General features: G+C 42.5%; 2 protein-coding genes and 2 non-coding genes across 8 annotated transcripts in view; 1 reads left to right on the top strand and 3 right to left on the bottom strand.

The window, feature by feature from the left end:
- The window catches only part of DIPK1A (divergent protein kinase domain 1A), a 173,533-nt gene extending 168,674 nt beyond the window's left edge, over positions 1–4,859 (top strand). For all 4 annotated transcript variants that reach the window (XM_072968213.1, XM_072968214.1, XM_072968215.1 and 1 more), the window contains 2 exons: positions 2,733–2,909; positions 4,005–4,859. In XM_072968213.1, the coding sequence (XP_072824314.1) occupies positions 2,733–2,909; positions 4,005–4,817 (990 nt within the window). In that variant the 3' untranslated portion in view covers positions 4,818–4,859. The remainder of the gene's footprint in view (positions 1–2,732; positions 2,910–4,004) is intronic.
- A 1,424-nt stretch (positions 4,860–6,283) lies between these two features.
- RPL5 (ribosomal protein L5) lies at positions 6,284–14,828 on the bottom strand. Of its 2 annotated transcripts, none has more exons than XM_006197323.4 (8): positions 14,691–14,828; positions 13,525–13,594; positions 13,330–13,445; positions 12,083–12,217; positions 10,597–10,799; positions 9,220–9,397; positions 6,971–7,059; positions 6,284–6,445 (listed from the first exon to the last, which is right to left on the bottom strand). In XM_006197323.4, exons 1-8 carry the CDS (start codon positions 14,691–14,693, stop codon positions 6,346–6,348), a joined length of 894 nt encoding a protein of 297 aa, XP_006197385.1. In that variant the 5' UTR covers positions 14,694–14,828; the 3' UTR covers positions 6,284–6,345. The 2 variants fall into 2 exon arrangements, with proteins under 2 accessions (XP_006197385.1, XP_072824317.1); XM_072968216.1 differs by having other exon boundaries at positions 6,971–7,055; positions 9,219–9,397; positions 14,691–14,817.
- LOC116281815 (small nucleolar RNA SNORA66) lies at positions 6,767–6,898 on the bottom strand. Its single transcript, XR_004191280.1, has one exon. It is a non-coding gene; the product is annotated as a small nucleolar RNA SNORA66 (small nucleolar RNA).
- LOC116281822 (small nucleolar RNA SNORD21) lies at positions 9,470–9,566 on the bottom strand. The gene has a single exon (XR_004191287.1). It is a non-coding gene; the product is annotated as a small nucleolar RNA SNORD21 (small nucleolar RNA).
- Positions 14,829–15,103: the final 275 nt, after the last annotated feature.

Consider the following 15,103-nt stretch of genomic DNA (forward strand, 5'->3'; position numbering starts at 1 on the left):
TACCTGTAGCTGTCCAGTTTTCCCAGCACCACTTATTGAAGACACTGTCTTTTCTCCATTATATACTCCTGCCTTCTTTGTCATTCATTAGGGAACAGACCATAAGTGCATGGATTTACTTCTGGGCTTTCTACCCTGTTCCATTGATCTATGTGTCTGTTTTTGTGCCCGTGCCATACTGTTTTGATTACTGTAGCTTTGCAGTATAGCCTGAAGCCAGGGAGCTTGATTCCTCCAGCTCTGTTCTTCTTTCTCAAGATTGTTTTGGCTATTTGTGATCTTTTGTGTTTCCAAACAAATTTTAACATTTTTTTGCTTCAGTTCTGTGAAAAATGCCATTGGTAATTTGATAGGAATTACACTGAATCTGTATATTGCCTTGAGTAGTATGGCCATTTTCACAGTATTGATTCTTCCAATCCAAGAACACTGTGTATCTTTCCATCTGTCTGTGTTATCTTCAGTTGTTTTCATCAGTGTCTCACAGTTTTCACAGCACAGGTCACCACTTCTATTCAGCATAGTACTGGAAGTTCCAGCCAGATCAATTAAATGAGAAAAAGAGAGAAAAGGCATCCTAGGTGGAAGTGAAGAAGTGACACTACCTCTGCTGACAGACGATGTGGTTGTGTATGCAGGAAACTTACAGACCCCACGAGAAAGGGAGCGGATACATGAGTTCAAAGTCAGCACACGAAAATCGGTTGCTTTTCTACATTAACAATGAACAATCCAAAAAGGAAATTAAGAAAACCATTCCATTTACAATAGCATCAAAAAATACTTAGGAATAACTTAACTATGGAGATGAATGAATTATACTATGAAAACTTCAAAACACTGCTGTAAGAAATTAAAGAGGTAAACTAATGGAAACACATTCCATATTCACAGATGGTTAAGACTTCACATTTTAAGATGTTAGTATTACCCAGAGTGATCTGCAAATTTAATGCAATCTCTAGCAAAATTCCAAAGATAATGTTTGCAGAAATAGAAAACCCACTCTAAAATTCATATGAAATCTTAAGGGACCCTAAATAGCCAAAACAATCTTAAAAAAAGAACTAGAATGCTGAAGAACTCACCCCTTGACTTCAAATCTTACTATAAAGCTGCAGTAATCAAACAGTGTGGTTCTGGATAAAGACAGACATATAGACTAATGGAATAAAACAGAATAGACAGCCGAGAAATAAACCCTTACATATATAGTCAAATGATTTTTGACAAGGGTGCTAAGACCATTCAATAGGGAAAAGACTGCCTTTTCAATAAATGGTACTGGGAAAACTGTATACACACATGCAAAAGAATGAAGTCAGACCTTTACCTGACACCACATGCAAAACTTAAATCAAGATGGATCAAAGATCTAAAGGGAGAACTAAAATTATAAAACTCTTAGATGAGAACCTTAGGCAAAAGCTCCGTGACATTGGATTTGGCAATGATTTCTTGCATATGATACCAAAGCCACAGGCAACAAAAGAAAAAATAGACAAATTATACTTTATGAAAATTTTAAAATTTTGTGTATCAAAAGACAATATCAATAGAATAAAAAACTCACAGAATGGAAGTATTTGCAAGTCATATATTTGATAAGGGATTACTATCCAGAATATTTAGTGGACTCCTATAGCTTAACAACAAAGGACAACCAGATTCAAAAATGGGCAAAGGACCTGAATGGACATCTCTCAAAAAAGGCTACCTATACACAAGACCAACAAGTACGTGAAAAGTAGCCCGGAGCACAGATTGCTGGGGCGATGCAAATCAAGCCCACAGGGAGATCCCACCTCTCACCCATCAGGACGGCTACTATAACAAATAGTAAGTGTTGGCAGTAACGTAGAAAATTGGAAACCTTGTGTGCTGTTCTGGGAACGTAAAATGGTACATACAGCCACTGAAGGAAACAGGACGGCATTTCCTCAGAAAATTAAAAGAATGACCCTGTGATTCAGCAGTTCCACTTCTGGGTGTATGCCTTAAAGAACCGGAAATCGGGATCTCGAAGAGAGACTTGTACATCCATGTTCATGATCACTCACAACAGCTAAAACATGAAAGCAACCCGAATGTACTTCGGTGAATGGAAATGCAAAATGTGGTTTATTCCTACAATGGAATATTACTCAGCTTTAAAAAGGAAGGAAATTCCGGCACATGCTACAGTATGAATAAACCTTGAGGACATTATGAAATAAGCAGTCACATAAGGACAAATTTTTTTATGATTCCACTTACATGAGACACTTAGTCAAAATCATAAAGATAGGAAGTAGGCTGGTGATGGCAGGGGCTGGGGAAAAGGGGGAACAGGGCGTTATTGTTTAACGGGTATGGTTTCAGTTTTACAAGATGAAAAGTTCTGGAAATAGATGGTGGTGATGGTAGCACAACTTCGTGAATCTAATACCACTGAACTGTATGCTAAAAGTGGCTAAGTGGTAATTTTTGCTTTTTATGTTTTAGTACAATTTTAAAAATGGAAAAATTTTAATGAAATTGATGATCATGGTCAAAAATATATATTTAGGTTTGCAATACTTCTATAATTTCAAAAAATTAAGGAAACAAGTTTAAGTATTTGTGAATTTGCACTTCAGAAAGTCAGCTCAGTCTGCGTGTTTTGTTGGTTGTTTTTAAGAGGACACTAAAAATACAGTGGCAGACTGGAATTTCCTACTTGTCTAACGCATAATTTGTCATTCTTTTCACAGATGTACTTAGGAATTTGGGATAACCTACCAGGTGTTGTGAAATGTCAAATGGAACAAAAACTTCATCTTGATTTTGGAACTGAATTGGAACCCAGAAAAGAAATAGTGTTATTTGATAAGCCAACCAGGGGAACTACTGTACAGAAATTCAAAGAAATGGTCTACAGCCTCTTTAAAGTGAGTACTTACGGGATGCAAAGGAGGCTATAGCTCCGTGTGGCGCCACCAGGTCCTGGGTTTCATCCCCGGCACCTCCATTAAACAAACAAACAAACAAATCTATGCCCTCTCTGCAAAAAAAAAAAAACAAAGTCCGCGCTTTTCACAGCTTGCTGGTGTGAAGTGGGTCGTCTGGAAGGGTCGCAGGGCCTCCGTCCCAGGCCATACAAATGCTGTGCTCTGACCTCTATCAGGGACTCAAGCTTGAGCAAATAAATCAAAGAAAAAGTACATGGAGGAGGTTTAACATGATTTATTATAGTTAAAAATGTCCAAGTGAGACATTTTGGCAGCTCACCAAGCAGACGGGCTGCCCCCAGCTGGACATGGTAACTGACTCTCCTTTTTGCGAAGGCGAGGTCAAGCTGCTGGTCCCTAACTGCACAGCATTTAAAGAAATTCTCAAGGAAGAAATAAAACTATTAGAAGGTGTAAGTACTCTTGGGAAGTCTTTTTCTCATTTTTATTGCTCTTGTGTTTTCACTCAAAACCTCCTTTCTCTGGACCATTTATGCTGGAGACTTTTATGTCAGAGAAACTTCACAGGCACATACTTTTTAATCTTCATTACTGGAAAAATACAACCTGAAAAGTAACTTGTTAACAATTACAAACTAGGAGAAAATAACTTGTAGTTGACCCTTGTAGCTTTGGATACGGGCCAGTTACACTGCAATTTTGTAAGCACATGAATAAAGCAGAATAGTGACTTGGCTGACTGTACTTACCTACAGGATCTGCGGAGGCTACAGGAGTTAGGGTGCCCCCCCTTCCAATGTAGGTACTAGGGAATGGACCTCAAGCCCTCCCAGGGGTGGCCACCCCTTAACAAATAAACTTAGCAAAGTAGGCTTTACCCCCAGCACGTAAGACATAGTCCTGACTCACTTAGTTTGGCATCATAAATGTTTAGCAGCGTACTACATTTCTTACGGGCACTCAGTAGCAAGATTACTGCTCAGCAGGGCAATGATCCCTGTAGTCAGCCAGTGTGCATGTTACCCGTGAGGTACTTGTTTTTCATTCCTTAATTAGCCATTCTTTTCTTTACAGGCCAAGTTAGGGGACCAAGGTAACCTCTCTGAACTGGTTAATCTCATCTTGACAGTGGCTGATGGAGACAAAGATGGCCAGGTTTCCTTGGGAGAAGCAAAGTCAGCATGGGCACTTCTTCAATTAAATGAATTTCTCCTTATGGTGATACTTCAAGATAAAGAACACACCCCCAAACTGATGGGATTCTGCGGTGATCTCTATGTGACGGAAAGTGTTGAATATACCTCTCTCTATGGACTAAGCCTTCCGTGGGTCATAGAGCTTTTCATTCCATCGGGGTTCAGAAGAAGCATGGATCAGCTGTTCACACCGTCATGGCCCAGGAAGGCTAAAATAGCCATCGGACTTCTAGAATTCGTGGAAGACGTCTTCCACGGCCCCTACGGGAACTTCCTCATGTGTGACACCAGTGCCAGAACCCTAGGATATAACAGTAGGTACGATTTGAAAATGCTGGACATGAGGAAAATTGTGCCAGAGACAAACCTGAAAGAACTCATCAAGGACCGTCACTGTGAGTCTGACCTGGACTGTGTCTACGGCACAGATTGTCGAACTAGCTGTGATCAGAGTACAATGAGGTGTACTTCAGAAGTCATACAACCAAACTTGGCAAAAGCCTGTCAGTTGCTCAAAGACTACTTACTGCGTGGTGCTCCCAGCGAGATTCGTGAAGAACTAGAAAAGCAGCTGTATTCTTGCATTGCTCTCAAAGTCACAGCACACCAAATGGAAATGGAACATTCGTTGATACTAAATAACCTGAAAACATTACTGTGGAAGAAAATTTCCTACACAAATGACTCTTAGTTCATTTGGACATTGTGACCATTTTAAGAAACCTAGCCCTTCGAAGGAAAATCTTGAGCATTTTTTAAAACGGCTCCTGATTTAAATCCCTGCCAGTTACACAAAACTCCTTTCCCCAGGTCCTAAGAAGCCATCGTCTTGAAACACATGTTGACTACAGAAGTAACGGCTGGAGGTACAGAATCAAAAGATCCAAACATTTCATTCCTACCCTTTTAGAAGTCCTGGTACATTTCCTGCTAAATTCACTGTGTAACTATTTTGACTAATGACTTAAAATAATGCTGTGAAAAGCTTCATTCCATAAACATCAACAGTGAGCGTATTTTGTAGATTTTGTTAGCCAGAATACCAGTGCTGGAAACATTGTTTGCATCAAAGCTGCTGTTTAAAAAAGAAAATTTATACATAAATTTACTAATGTCTTAGCATGGTAAAGTTTGCACAGTAACAGAAATTAAGACTGCAAAAACAGGTAAATTAAAATTACTCCTTTATAAACAAATGTTGGGTTAATAGCATGGTTTCTTGTATTATACACATTTAACTCATTCAGACAAATTTTATGTGGCTTCAAAGTGTTGAATGGCTCTTACTGAGCCTCTTAGAATTTAACCCCATCAGGACGTGTCCTACTTGGCAGTTTATGTAACGGCCGGTCTGAGAGGCTGAACACAGACAAGCTTCCACCATCCTGGACTCGGGGGGGGTCTCAGTGTCCAGCCAGCCAACTGTCCTTCAAAACGCTTCCCTTTAGGCCACTGACCCAATGCAGATCCACCCACCTTGAATTTGAGCTGAGAAAGTGGGACATTGAGAGCAGGGCTCTGAAATCATACAACTTGATAGTAATTTTCCATTTCAAACAGTACTTCCTATTGGCCAAAGGGCTATTTAAGAGGCATGTAAATTTATCCACCTAACAACACCTTTTCTCATATAAATGCCATATACAAGGATTAATATTTGCTCCTTTCATGTTTATTCAAATTTGGCATGTGCCTTGCAACAACTCCATAAACTGCAAACACCCCGTGAGAAAAAAAACAGTATTTTCTGCTTAAAGAGTTCACCGAGGTAAAGTGAATATATGTAAAATTACGACCTACACTGGACGACTTTCTCTCAAAAATTAAAACTATGGATTAACACCAGTTTTGCTCACTTTAAAGCTGTATACTTTGAAGGTACTTTCTCTTCCCGCTCATCTGTGGTTACAATAAATGAATGGGAGGAATGCTTCTAGTGGAACGTTTCTCTGCTGCTTGCCAGACTGTTTAAGAACTGCGCATCGTACAATTCAAGGGTAACTCCTGTCAGGAAGAACCGACGCCCAAGGAGCAGGTGGGAACTCTGAGTCACTATGCAAGACATTTGCCGAGAAAAGCTACATTTGTTTCTTGAAGGAAAATACTATTAATTTCAGGTATTTCTCAGTTTCATTAACAAGAGCTTAACACAAACGGTTGCTCGGTCAATAAGTTTATTACTGTCTTAAAATCTTCATAAAAAATTGTAGTTTGGTTCATTAACTCTCAGCAGCTCGTTCCTGAGCTCTAAGGAAGCTTGCCTTCTTCTGAGCTACCCGGTCCTTCTTCTGGGCAAGTGACATTTTGGGACGGTTCCACCTACAAAACAAAGTAAGAGAGAAAGGAATATAATTTTTTAAAACCATGGCTAAAGAGGTTTGAAAAACTTATAAAGACTTTGTAATAAGACGGAGGTCAAATAATCCAAGTTCCAACACATGTAGTTGTTTATGATCTTAATCTAACTTCCCCACCCCAACTGTCCTGTTACCACACAGAGCCAAGAACCAAATGAAGATGTCAGTGTAATGCTTAAACTCATTAACACTATTTACTACTCCAAAGATCAAACTGTGAAAAGACTAATAGAAAGTAATTATATTCCGTTAGCCTATTTAAAAACATAGTAACCGACAGTGACCATGTACTGGGACAGAACGGGCCCCTGGGTAGCTCCCGGGGCTAGTGCATTTCCGTCGCCACGGTTGCTTTAGCAAACCTGGTTCCCCTCGCCTCTGCAACATCATGCAGAGCCAGTGATCGAGTTTGCACGACTTCAGAGTCTGAATGAGATAAAACAAGAAGGAGCCCCTCCGATCTTCAAAATAACAGGAAGGCACGTACCTCTTCTTTTTAACCTCTCTCTTGGGCTTCTTCTCGTAGACCGGGTCGGCCCGTATTGCAGCGTGCGCTTTCTTATACATCTCCTCCATCTGGAACAAAGCAAAGCGAACAGTACTTGGTTTCATTTCATGCGCCCTAAACAATGTAACATCCCGTATTCCACTACGTGCTCTATTTCGTCCTTCTAAGTGAGAATCTCAAAAGGAACTAAACTAGGTTAATGTTTGTATCTGCACCTAATCCTTTCCCTAAGGAATTCCCTATTTTTACCATAGGCAATGTGCACGGTCACTTCGCAAAACTCACATCTTCCTCAAGAAAAATCTGCATGCATTTCTGAGTAATTCAGTTATACTTCCTGAGTCACTCAATTTTAGAGCAAACTGATTTCTGCAGAAACACATTTCACATTCACTTAAAACCGTCTGACCTGAATTCTTTCATTCAAGTGTGGATTTAAGATGTTAAGATGAAGAGTCTATGGACAAACAAGCAATTGCCAAACTGATCTGTTCTCCCACATTCCCCAAATCTCTATTTCCTGTTGACATCTAAGAGGTCTTTTCAGAAGGTATCCCAGGACTGCACACCAGGGACCTCTTGACCTACCACAAATCGCTAGTATCTCAGCAGCACTATCGGGCCTCTGTAGAACCAGAAAGAAGCCTCAGTTCCCTGAAAACCCTGAAAGGCTATCCAATTAGATACATTAATGAGAATGTCATTCTGAAACTCAACAAAAAACAATATTGTAAACTGAACTGTCTCAATAACCCCTCCCCAAAATGACTATTGATCAAGTGGAAGATCAGGCAATGAAGAAAAACTGTAAAATGCACGAACTTCAGTAACAATTACAGCTCTCCTCAAGAATGAGTCAAAGCAATCCCGGGCTCTAGAATTTGACCGTTCAATATGGATAAAATGCTATTACTACATGCATCTGTATAAAGCACATTAGCAAAGGAAAATAATGCAAAAACTTTCACTGCCTTCGAGACCTCAAAATACCTAAATCCCTTATGAAAGTGTATTTCTCTACTTCTTTTAAGCTGTGACAGCTCTCCGCTGTACTTAGCAAATCCATCTGATGACTTCAAAGAGTCATTTAACACATCTAGGCCATCCAGCTCATTTCCTAAGAGATCAGTTGTGTAGGCAACACAACCAGGTATTTCAAGAGCACTGTGAGTTTAGGTAAACACCACTTCCTGCTGGAGACACCGGACGTCTGCAGGAGACTTCAGCAGGCATGCCTAAGCAAAGAGGTCTCCACAGACAGAATCAGTGATCTGGCTTAAGTACAGCACACACAGCAAAGCAGCAGGACAGACGCCTGAAAACACAGACTGCATGTCCGTGGCTGAGGAAGGAAAACTTCGCAGAAAGAACAGAATCAGTCAAAACTACATCTTTTTACTAGGGTGACGTCATGCTAACAGAATACACGCAAATGAAAACTAACATGCATCTGAATTACTGCTGTAAAAACCACCCATTTCCTAGCTCAAAAACTCAAGCTGTGTTTATTCAGCCCTAGACTGTGTTAACAGGCACACAAATAACAGAAAGTGCTCTTTCCCTCAATTATAATACTATTTTAAAAATAATTTTCAGACACAGCTATGCCAAAATACAACCTATACACCAACAGAAAAGAACCTAATAAAACAATTACTTGGTATGTGCTCCACCAGTGTACACATAATACTACATTTCTAATAGTTTTATAATCTGTGACCTTTGTGTTGTGCCTTCACTATTGAAACCGGTACTGTCACCTTCAGCTACTCTCATGTGTTTAGAGCCCTGGAGACTCAGCTTCAGAGGTGGTTAAACTCAGTTTTGCAAACATGGGTCCCTTCACCTCTGCAACATCATGTAGAACCAGTGACAGAACCTTTCTGTGCACGTGCCTGACACAGAAAAAGTCCAGAACACAGCACTTATCTGCTAGGAGGAAGAAAGAATCTTGCTTCCCCATGGCCTCAAAATGAGCGGAGTTTAGTGGTAACTGGCACCTCATATCAGACAAAACAGCTTCTAACTAGGACTACAGGAATGAAATTTACAAATATCAAAAAGCCAAATACACAACGGCCCCCAAAAGCATTAGCTCTAGATGCTTGAAGCCTGCCATCCTTCAGCATCTAAGATTCCTAAAAGCCTGTCGCCAAGTCCAGCTCCTCAAACAGGTCGTAAACCCGGTTCTATAAATTCACCAATACATGCATTTAAAAATTTTTTACCATGTCTGGAGTTATGTTGTTCTTTATGTATTGAGAGAACTGTTTCTTGTAAGCATCCTCGTCCTCTTCAATCAGGTAACGCATATAATCTGCAACGTTCTGCCCCATGATGTGCTTTCGGTGAACCTCAGCGTTGAATTCTTTGCTTTCTGAATCATAACCAGGGAATCGTTTGGTACTGAAATAAAGTTTTTCGTATTTTAGTATACATTGGTTGAAATCAGTTCACTAGCAGGAATTCACTTCAGTAGCTGCCATCAGTCCCGTCTTGAAACAATTAATTGCATCATATGCAACCAAAGGACCAACTTATTGACTGCTCAGTTAGTGGGATATCATCATCCAGCAGCTGATTTCTTAATTTCAGGATAGAAAATCATGCCACAAGCACCTTTAAAAACCATTAATGAACCAAGACTTACCACTGTCAAGTTCTCCATATTCCACAGGAAAGGGTTTCAAAACTACTCCCCTAAATCCCAGATCTCTCAGTGGTACCTCAGTGCACACTGAGTGGTTCAGGTCCCAACAGGTGCCTTGCAAGGGGACTGCCAAGCCCCCACACCAACTAAAATGCCCTCCCACTACATGTGATAAAAGTAAGTTCCAGTTAGGTGACACTTTATTGCTTACCTCCCACCCACCAAAAATGGCAAGCCAGAAAAAAAAAATTGGTTGTCAAATTACCAACCACTAAAACATTTCTAAGAAGCTAATAAATCTTAAGATGTATCTACTTAGGGGGTGAGGGAGTACAGCCCGTGGTAGAGCATGTGCTTGGCATGCACAAGGTCCTGGGTTCAACCCCCAGGGTCTCCGTTGGGGGGGGGCAAAAAAAAAAAGATGTTATCTACTCAGCAATAACAAAAATCATTAACTCAAGCCAAAGGAACAACAAAGTTAAACCTGCTTGTTAGCTACCAAGAGCAGCCTGCAGCCTCAATTCCAGTTTAAGTTTACAAATCTTTCCCAAACTTCCCCCACCCCAGAGTCCATATTTTCCCATAACTCAGTAACCAATTTTCATTCTGAATTAAAAAAAAAAAAAACAACCCCGAGGGGAGTGGTGGTGGTGGAATTGTGTTGCTCATTTTTAACCAGAGCTCAGCCACACACAAAAGGTAGTGGCTTCAATGCTAGCTTTTCCACTTACTGGCTCTAGAACCTTGGACAAAGCATTTTACCTCTGAACTCGTCTCTTCACTTGTCAAACGTGTTACAACAGTTCCTTCCCACCCTGGCGGGTTCCTTTTGCACAGCACCTCGCTACTGCAGGCACACAACGATGACTACCAGTTTAACTGATTCAGTTATCTCCACAGCCCAGGTAGAAACAGTGCAGAATCAGAGTCCCGGCAGGGAGGCCTTGAACATTACCTGTGGGGGATAGACAAGCCTCCATCTACGGCTCCCTTCAGCGCCCCAAACACTTTATTTCCAGTAGTAGTTCTGGCAAGCCCTGCATCCAAGTAGCACGTAAAGGCACTGGGTTGACCATCAATGCTTTCCACGTTGTATTCATCTCCAGTCACCTCCACTTGGCCTTCATAAATCTTGTCCATACCAAACCTATTGAGAAGCTATTAGCAAAGAAGCCAGTCTAAATGTTTGCCCAAACATATTTAACAACTTTAACAGTATCTCGAAAATCACAACTTTAATGACCTGACAGAAAATTTCACTTTTCCCTTTATCCCAATCTAGTTTTAAATATCAATTTTTAATTGCTACAAAAAAAATTTCAGACATCCAGTTTCACCCACAACCACAGCAACTGTGTAACAGTTTCTGAACCTGCTACTTGGTCCACACCTGACTTTTGTACCAAGTGGGACACGAGACTTAAACCTGATTCTCTTACTCTTGGGGGGTGATCTCCCCACGTCTTCAGTTACATTTGGCTGTAATTCAACAAGCAAATATTAAATGTTATCACATGCTGTTCTGCTTAATTTGCTTAAAATATTAGGAGTAGGAGTGTGTGCTGAAGAGGAAACCTTCCGTGGCTCTACGCTGCCACCTCCTCATGCTCACACAAGCTACCCTTCTGCTAGTACTTGTCATCTAGCTACTGCTTCCCCAGTAGTGCCTTTGCACCGAGATGCTCACCAATAAAAATGTTCCCCACCCAAACACGTTGATAACCAGTGAATACGTGGGTCCTAACAATGATGCATGCTTAACAATTCACTGCAAATCAATGTCCATAACCAACAAAAGGCAAAGATCATGTCTTCATCTCCCTTCTGCATGTTATAGGAAATGCTGCCACCCAGAGGCAAGTATTATTAAAACAAAAACGAAATCCCCCACAAATGCCTGCCCCAGCCCCCAAAATTTCAGACACTGCTTCTCAAAATACAGCATGCGTATAAATCACTCGGATATAAATTCTGAGGCTCTGGAGTCGAGTCTGCATTTTTAATGGACGCTGACCATCAGAAGATCTACACTTCTGCACACATCTGTCCAACTAGCCACAAGGGGCTATTCACATTTAATTAAGTTAAAAACTCGGTTCATCAGTAGCACTAGACACATTTCAAGTGCTCAGCAGCTACATGTCGCGCATGACTATCAGATCAGACAGCACAGAGTACATACAGGTGGCCATCACTGCAGACAATTCTGTTGGTCTGGATACACCCGACAAACAGGGCAGAAACCAGAAAAACGGCTTCCCCAGATTAGAAATGTGCGTCTCCATCTCAATGTATGCATAAAACCATCTTCCCTGGTGACACCCGTGTAAGCTACCAGGCAACAGCAAGCATCCTTTGTCCCCACAGCTGAAGGTGTCTTACCCACGTGCAAACATCCACCCCGTGAGCTAATTCCAAAATACGCTTCATCTCGTACATACCCTGCGGGCCAGCAGCAGGCCAGTGCAATACGCTGCAGCGTAATTGGTCAGGCCGACCTTCACCCCGTACTTTGGGAGCTCGTGAGCATAAGCTGCACAGACTATCATATCTCCTTCTATACGGGCGTAAGCAATCTACAGGAAAAGAAAACCCGGGTTAGTAATGTGTGTCTTTGCTGTCTGATCACTTGCTTTTTTTTTTCAAAGGACTTCACAAAAAGCTAGACATAGAGCTGCTCACTTAAGATTTGTCTTTGTTAAACCCACTCACCCCCAACTGCAGTTTACAGCTTGGTCAACTATAGCAGGTAGGATATGAGTCTGTAAGTATGTTTAACTAATGCCACAGTATTAAGCCTCAAACTACCACAGACATCAAATACTAAAATGCCTTTGGAATAAGTTACACTGTAGTTCCTTACTTCTGAATACAGAAAAAACTGAGCTGGGTTAGCTAGTGAATTAAGGAGGCACTGGGAAAAATCAAAGAGGAATCCCCCATTATTTCAAACATCTTTTGAACCAAGCATATTTAAGTCCAACAGTGTTTCAGATATCTCATGTTTAGTCACCTGAACCTTAGGTATGAAGAGACGGCCTTCACAACCAATAAATGAGTCTGGCCAGAAAGCATGTGTGCCTACCTCCTGCAAGTCTCAACTATGAAGTTTTCCAAGCTGTAAAAGCCCAGAAAAGTACCTCTAGGAACAAACTGCCATTTTCTGGAGGTCTTTTACATGGGAGACATCTTCATGCTTACTTATTAGAACCTATTTCAAACAATAAGCAGGGATAAGAACAATCTCAAAGAATCTAACTTAACATTCTCAACCACCCACCTCTGCAGAGCAGTGGCGGTGTGGACTTAGTCCACGACAAATTCTACTGCTCTACTGGAACTGGAGTGGGCAAGAATTTGGTCGTCTCAAAATTATCCTCCCAATCCTACAAAAACAGCACAGTACCATCAATTTCTCTACTCTTTCCCAATTAGAAAGTGAATGGGATTAAATGGGGTCAGGACTGCCAAACAGCTATCTTCAGAGTATTTTTTAAAGTACCAATTTTCCAGGCCCCAACTCAAAACCTGCTCACTCACTCGGCAAAGATCTCCTGGAGTGCCAGGTGCTAGACTGGAAGGACCTGATCCACACGTGTCTGCTTGCCCAGTACAACCGCCCTAGCACAGGGAACGCGGAGTGCTGGGGGGTGCACCAGCCACTACTGCAGCCGGCAACACAGCTCACCTGACAAATGATGTCTCTGTTGGTCACACGAACGACCATCCTGTACTTGGGTGTGTTGTACTTATTTTTATCTTGAATCACCAGGCGTTTCCGGGCATAGTAATCAGTTTTACCCTCTGAAAGAAATAATAAATTAAGAAAGTCTGCTCCACTGCAGATTTTTAAAATATTGTAAACATGACTGACTGACCATACCTCGTCTTCTTCTAAATTTCACTTGGTACCTCTTGAAGTAGGCCTTATTTTTGACAACTTTAACAAACCCCTTTAAGAAAAAAAAGGTTATTAAAACTTTGATAAATGTTTTAGCTTATGATACTTTTGAGTTAACTGTGTAACAAAATAACACTTAAACTTCCAATCACTTTCCCTCCTACCTACCGTCTCTCAAGATTGATAATTTTATAAAACAGAAGTGAATCATTGAAGAAAAATAAAATGAAAAAACATAAAAATGCAGGCCAATTTTTTGTATTACAGTTACCAGATATAAAACTGTCACATTGATTTTAAGTCTTTTAACACTTACTCTCTAGTTTTCTTCCCTCTTGGATGAGCAACAGTCCTTGTGCCACACTTTTGCAAAACACCGCTCCAGACAACAATCTTGCCAAACGTCAGTGTATTCTTGAGACTGTCCCATTTCCAGAACCGAACCTCCCGTTTCCCTCTCTCAATGAACGTTTTTCAACAGCCTAAGTGACCTGCTGCAAAACTCAACTGGCCAAAGACATACGCAGCAGTCACTCCCGATCGGAACAGCACTGTCCCCGAGCAACTAAAGCAACACCCCCACCATTCAAGTCGTTAAAAAGTGATGCTAACGAGCATCTCGACAAAGAGGCAAGAGACGATACCAAACTAAATGAGCTTCCTTTCGGGGTCCAGAGACGCCAACCCTCAAGCTCTACTGACGAGTCTGGCTTAACAGCTGCTTCTTCGGCCCAACAACACAGGCTTTCCGAACAGCTCGCCGGCCCGAGGCTCTCCGAGGAGCGGCGGCCCGTCCCCACTCCTGCATCCCCCAGCGAGTCCGGGACCGGCTCCGTGCAACCTGCCCGCGCGGCCGCCCGCCGGTGCCCCCTCTGCCGAGCCTGCCCTACCCCGCAGCTGGTCCCCTAAACTCACCCCATGCCCAGATCGCGGCCCCGGCTCTCCCTCTCCCTCCACCCCTCCCCCCGTGCGCGCGCGCCGTGGCAGCCATTAAGGCCATGCTGGGAGCGGCAGCCCGACTCTGGAAGAGCCGGCAATCTATCGCCATCCGATCCCCGCGCCGCGCTAGAAGGACCCGAGGCGGGCCTTACGCCAACGAGAGGGAACCGCCGTGCATCCGCGGCCCCCAGATCGGGATAACCACTCACCATCCTGCGGAACAGAGACCCGAGTCCGCGGCTTGCCACAGAGCTGCAGGCCCAGCACGGCTCCGCGGGGGGAAAAAGGCCGCAGCGCTTGCGCAGGCGCAGTATGTAGCGCCGACGGTCACGCGAGCGACGTATGGAAGAGAGACCCGCCGGCCGCCGGGCGCGCGGTGTGCCGCCCCCTTCTGGCCGGAGGACCGACGCCGGGGCGCGCCTTCCCGGAAGAAATCCGCAGTGGCGCCGGGCCCCGAAGCTCCCGGCTAGAGATCCGACAGGGAGGGCGCGGGAGCAGTGGCAGGGGGACTAACAAGACACTCACTTTCTTATGCCAGGAATTTGTTTCATAACCACGATGTATTTCTTTTGTAAGCAAGGAAAGAAGTTTACAGATGAAGTAAAACGGATTTGCTCTGAGC

Source organism: Vicugna pacos, chromosome 9, assembly GCF_048564905.1.
Source record: "Vicugna pacos chromosome 9, VicPac4, whole genome shotgun sequence".
NCBI lineage: Eukaryota > Metazoa > Chordata > Mammalia > Artiodactyla > Camelidae > Vicugna > Vicugna pacos.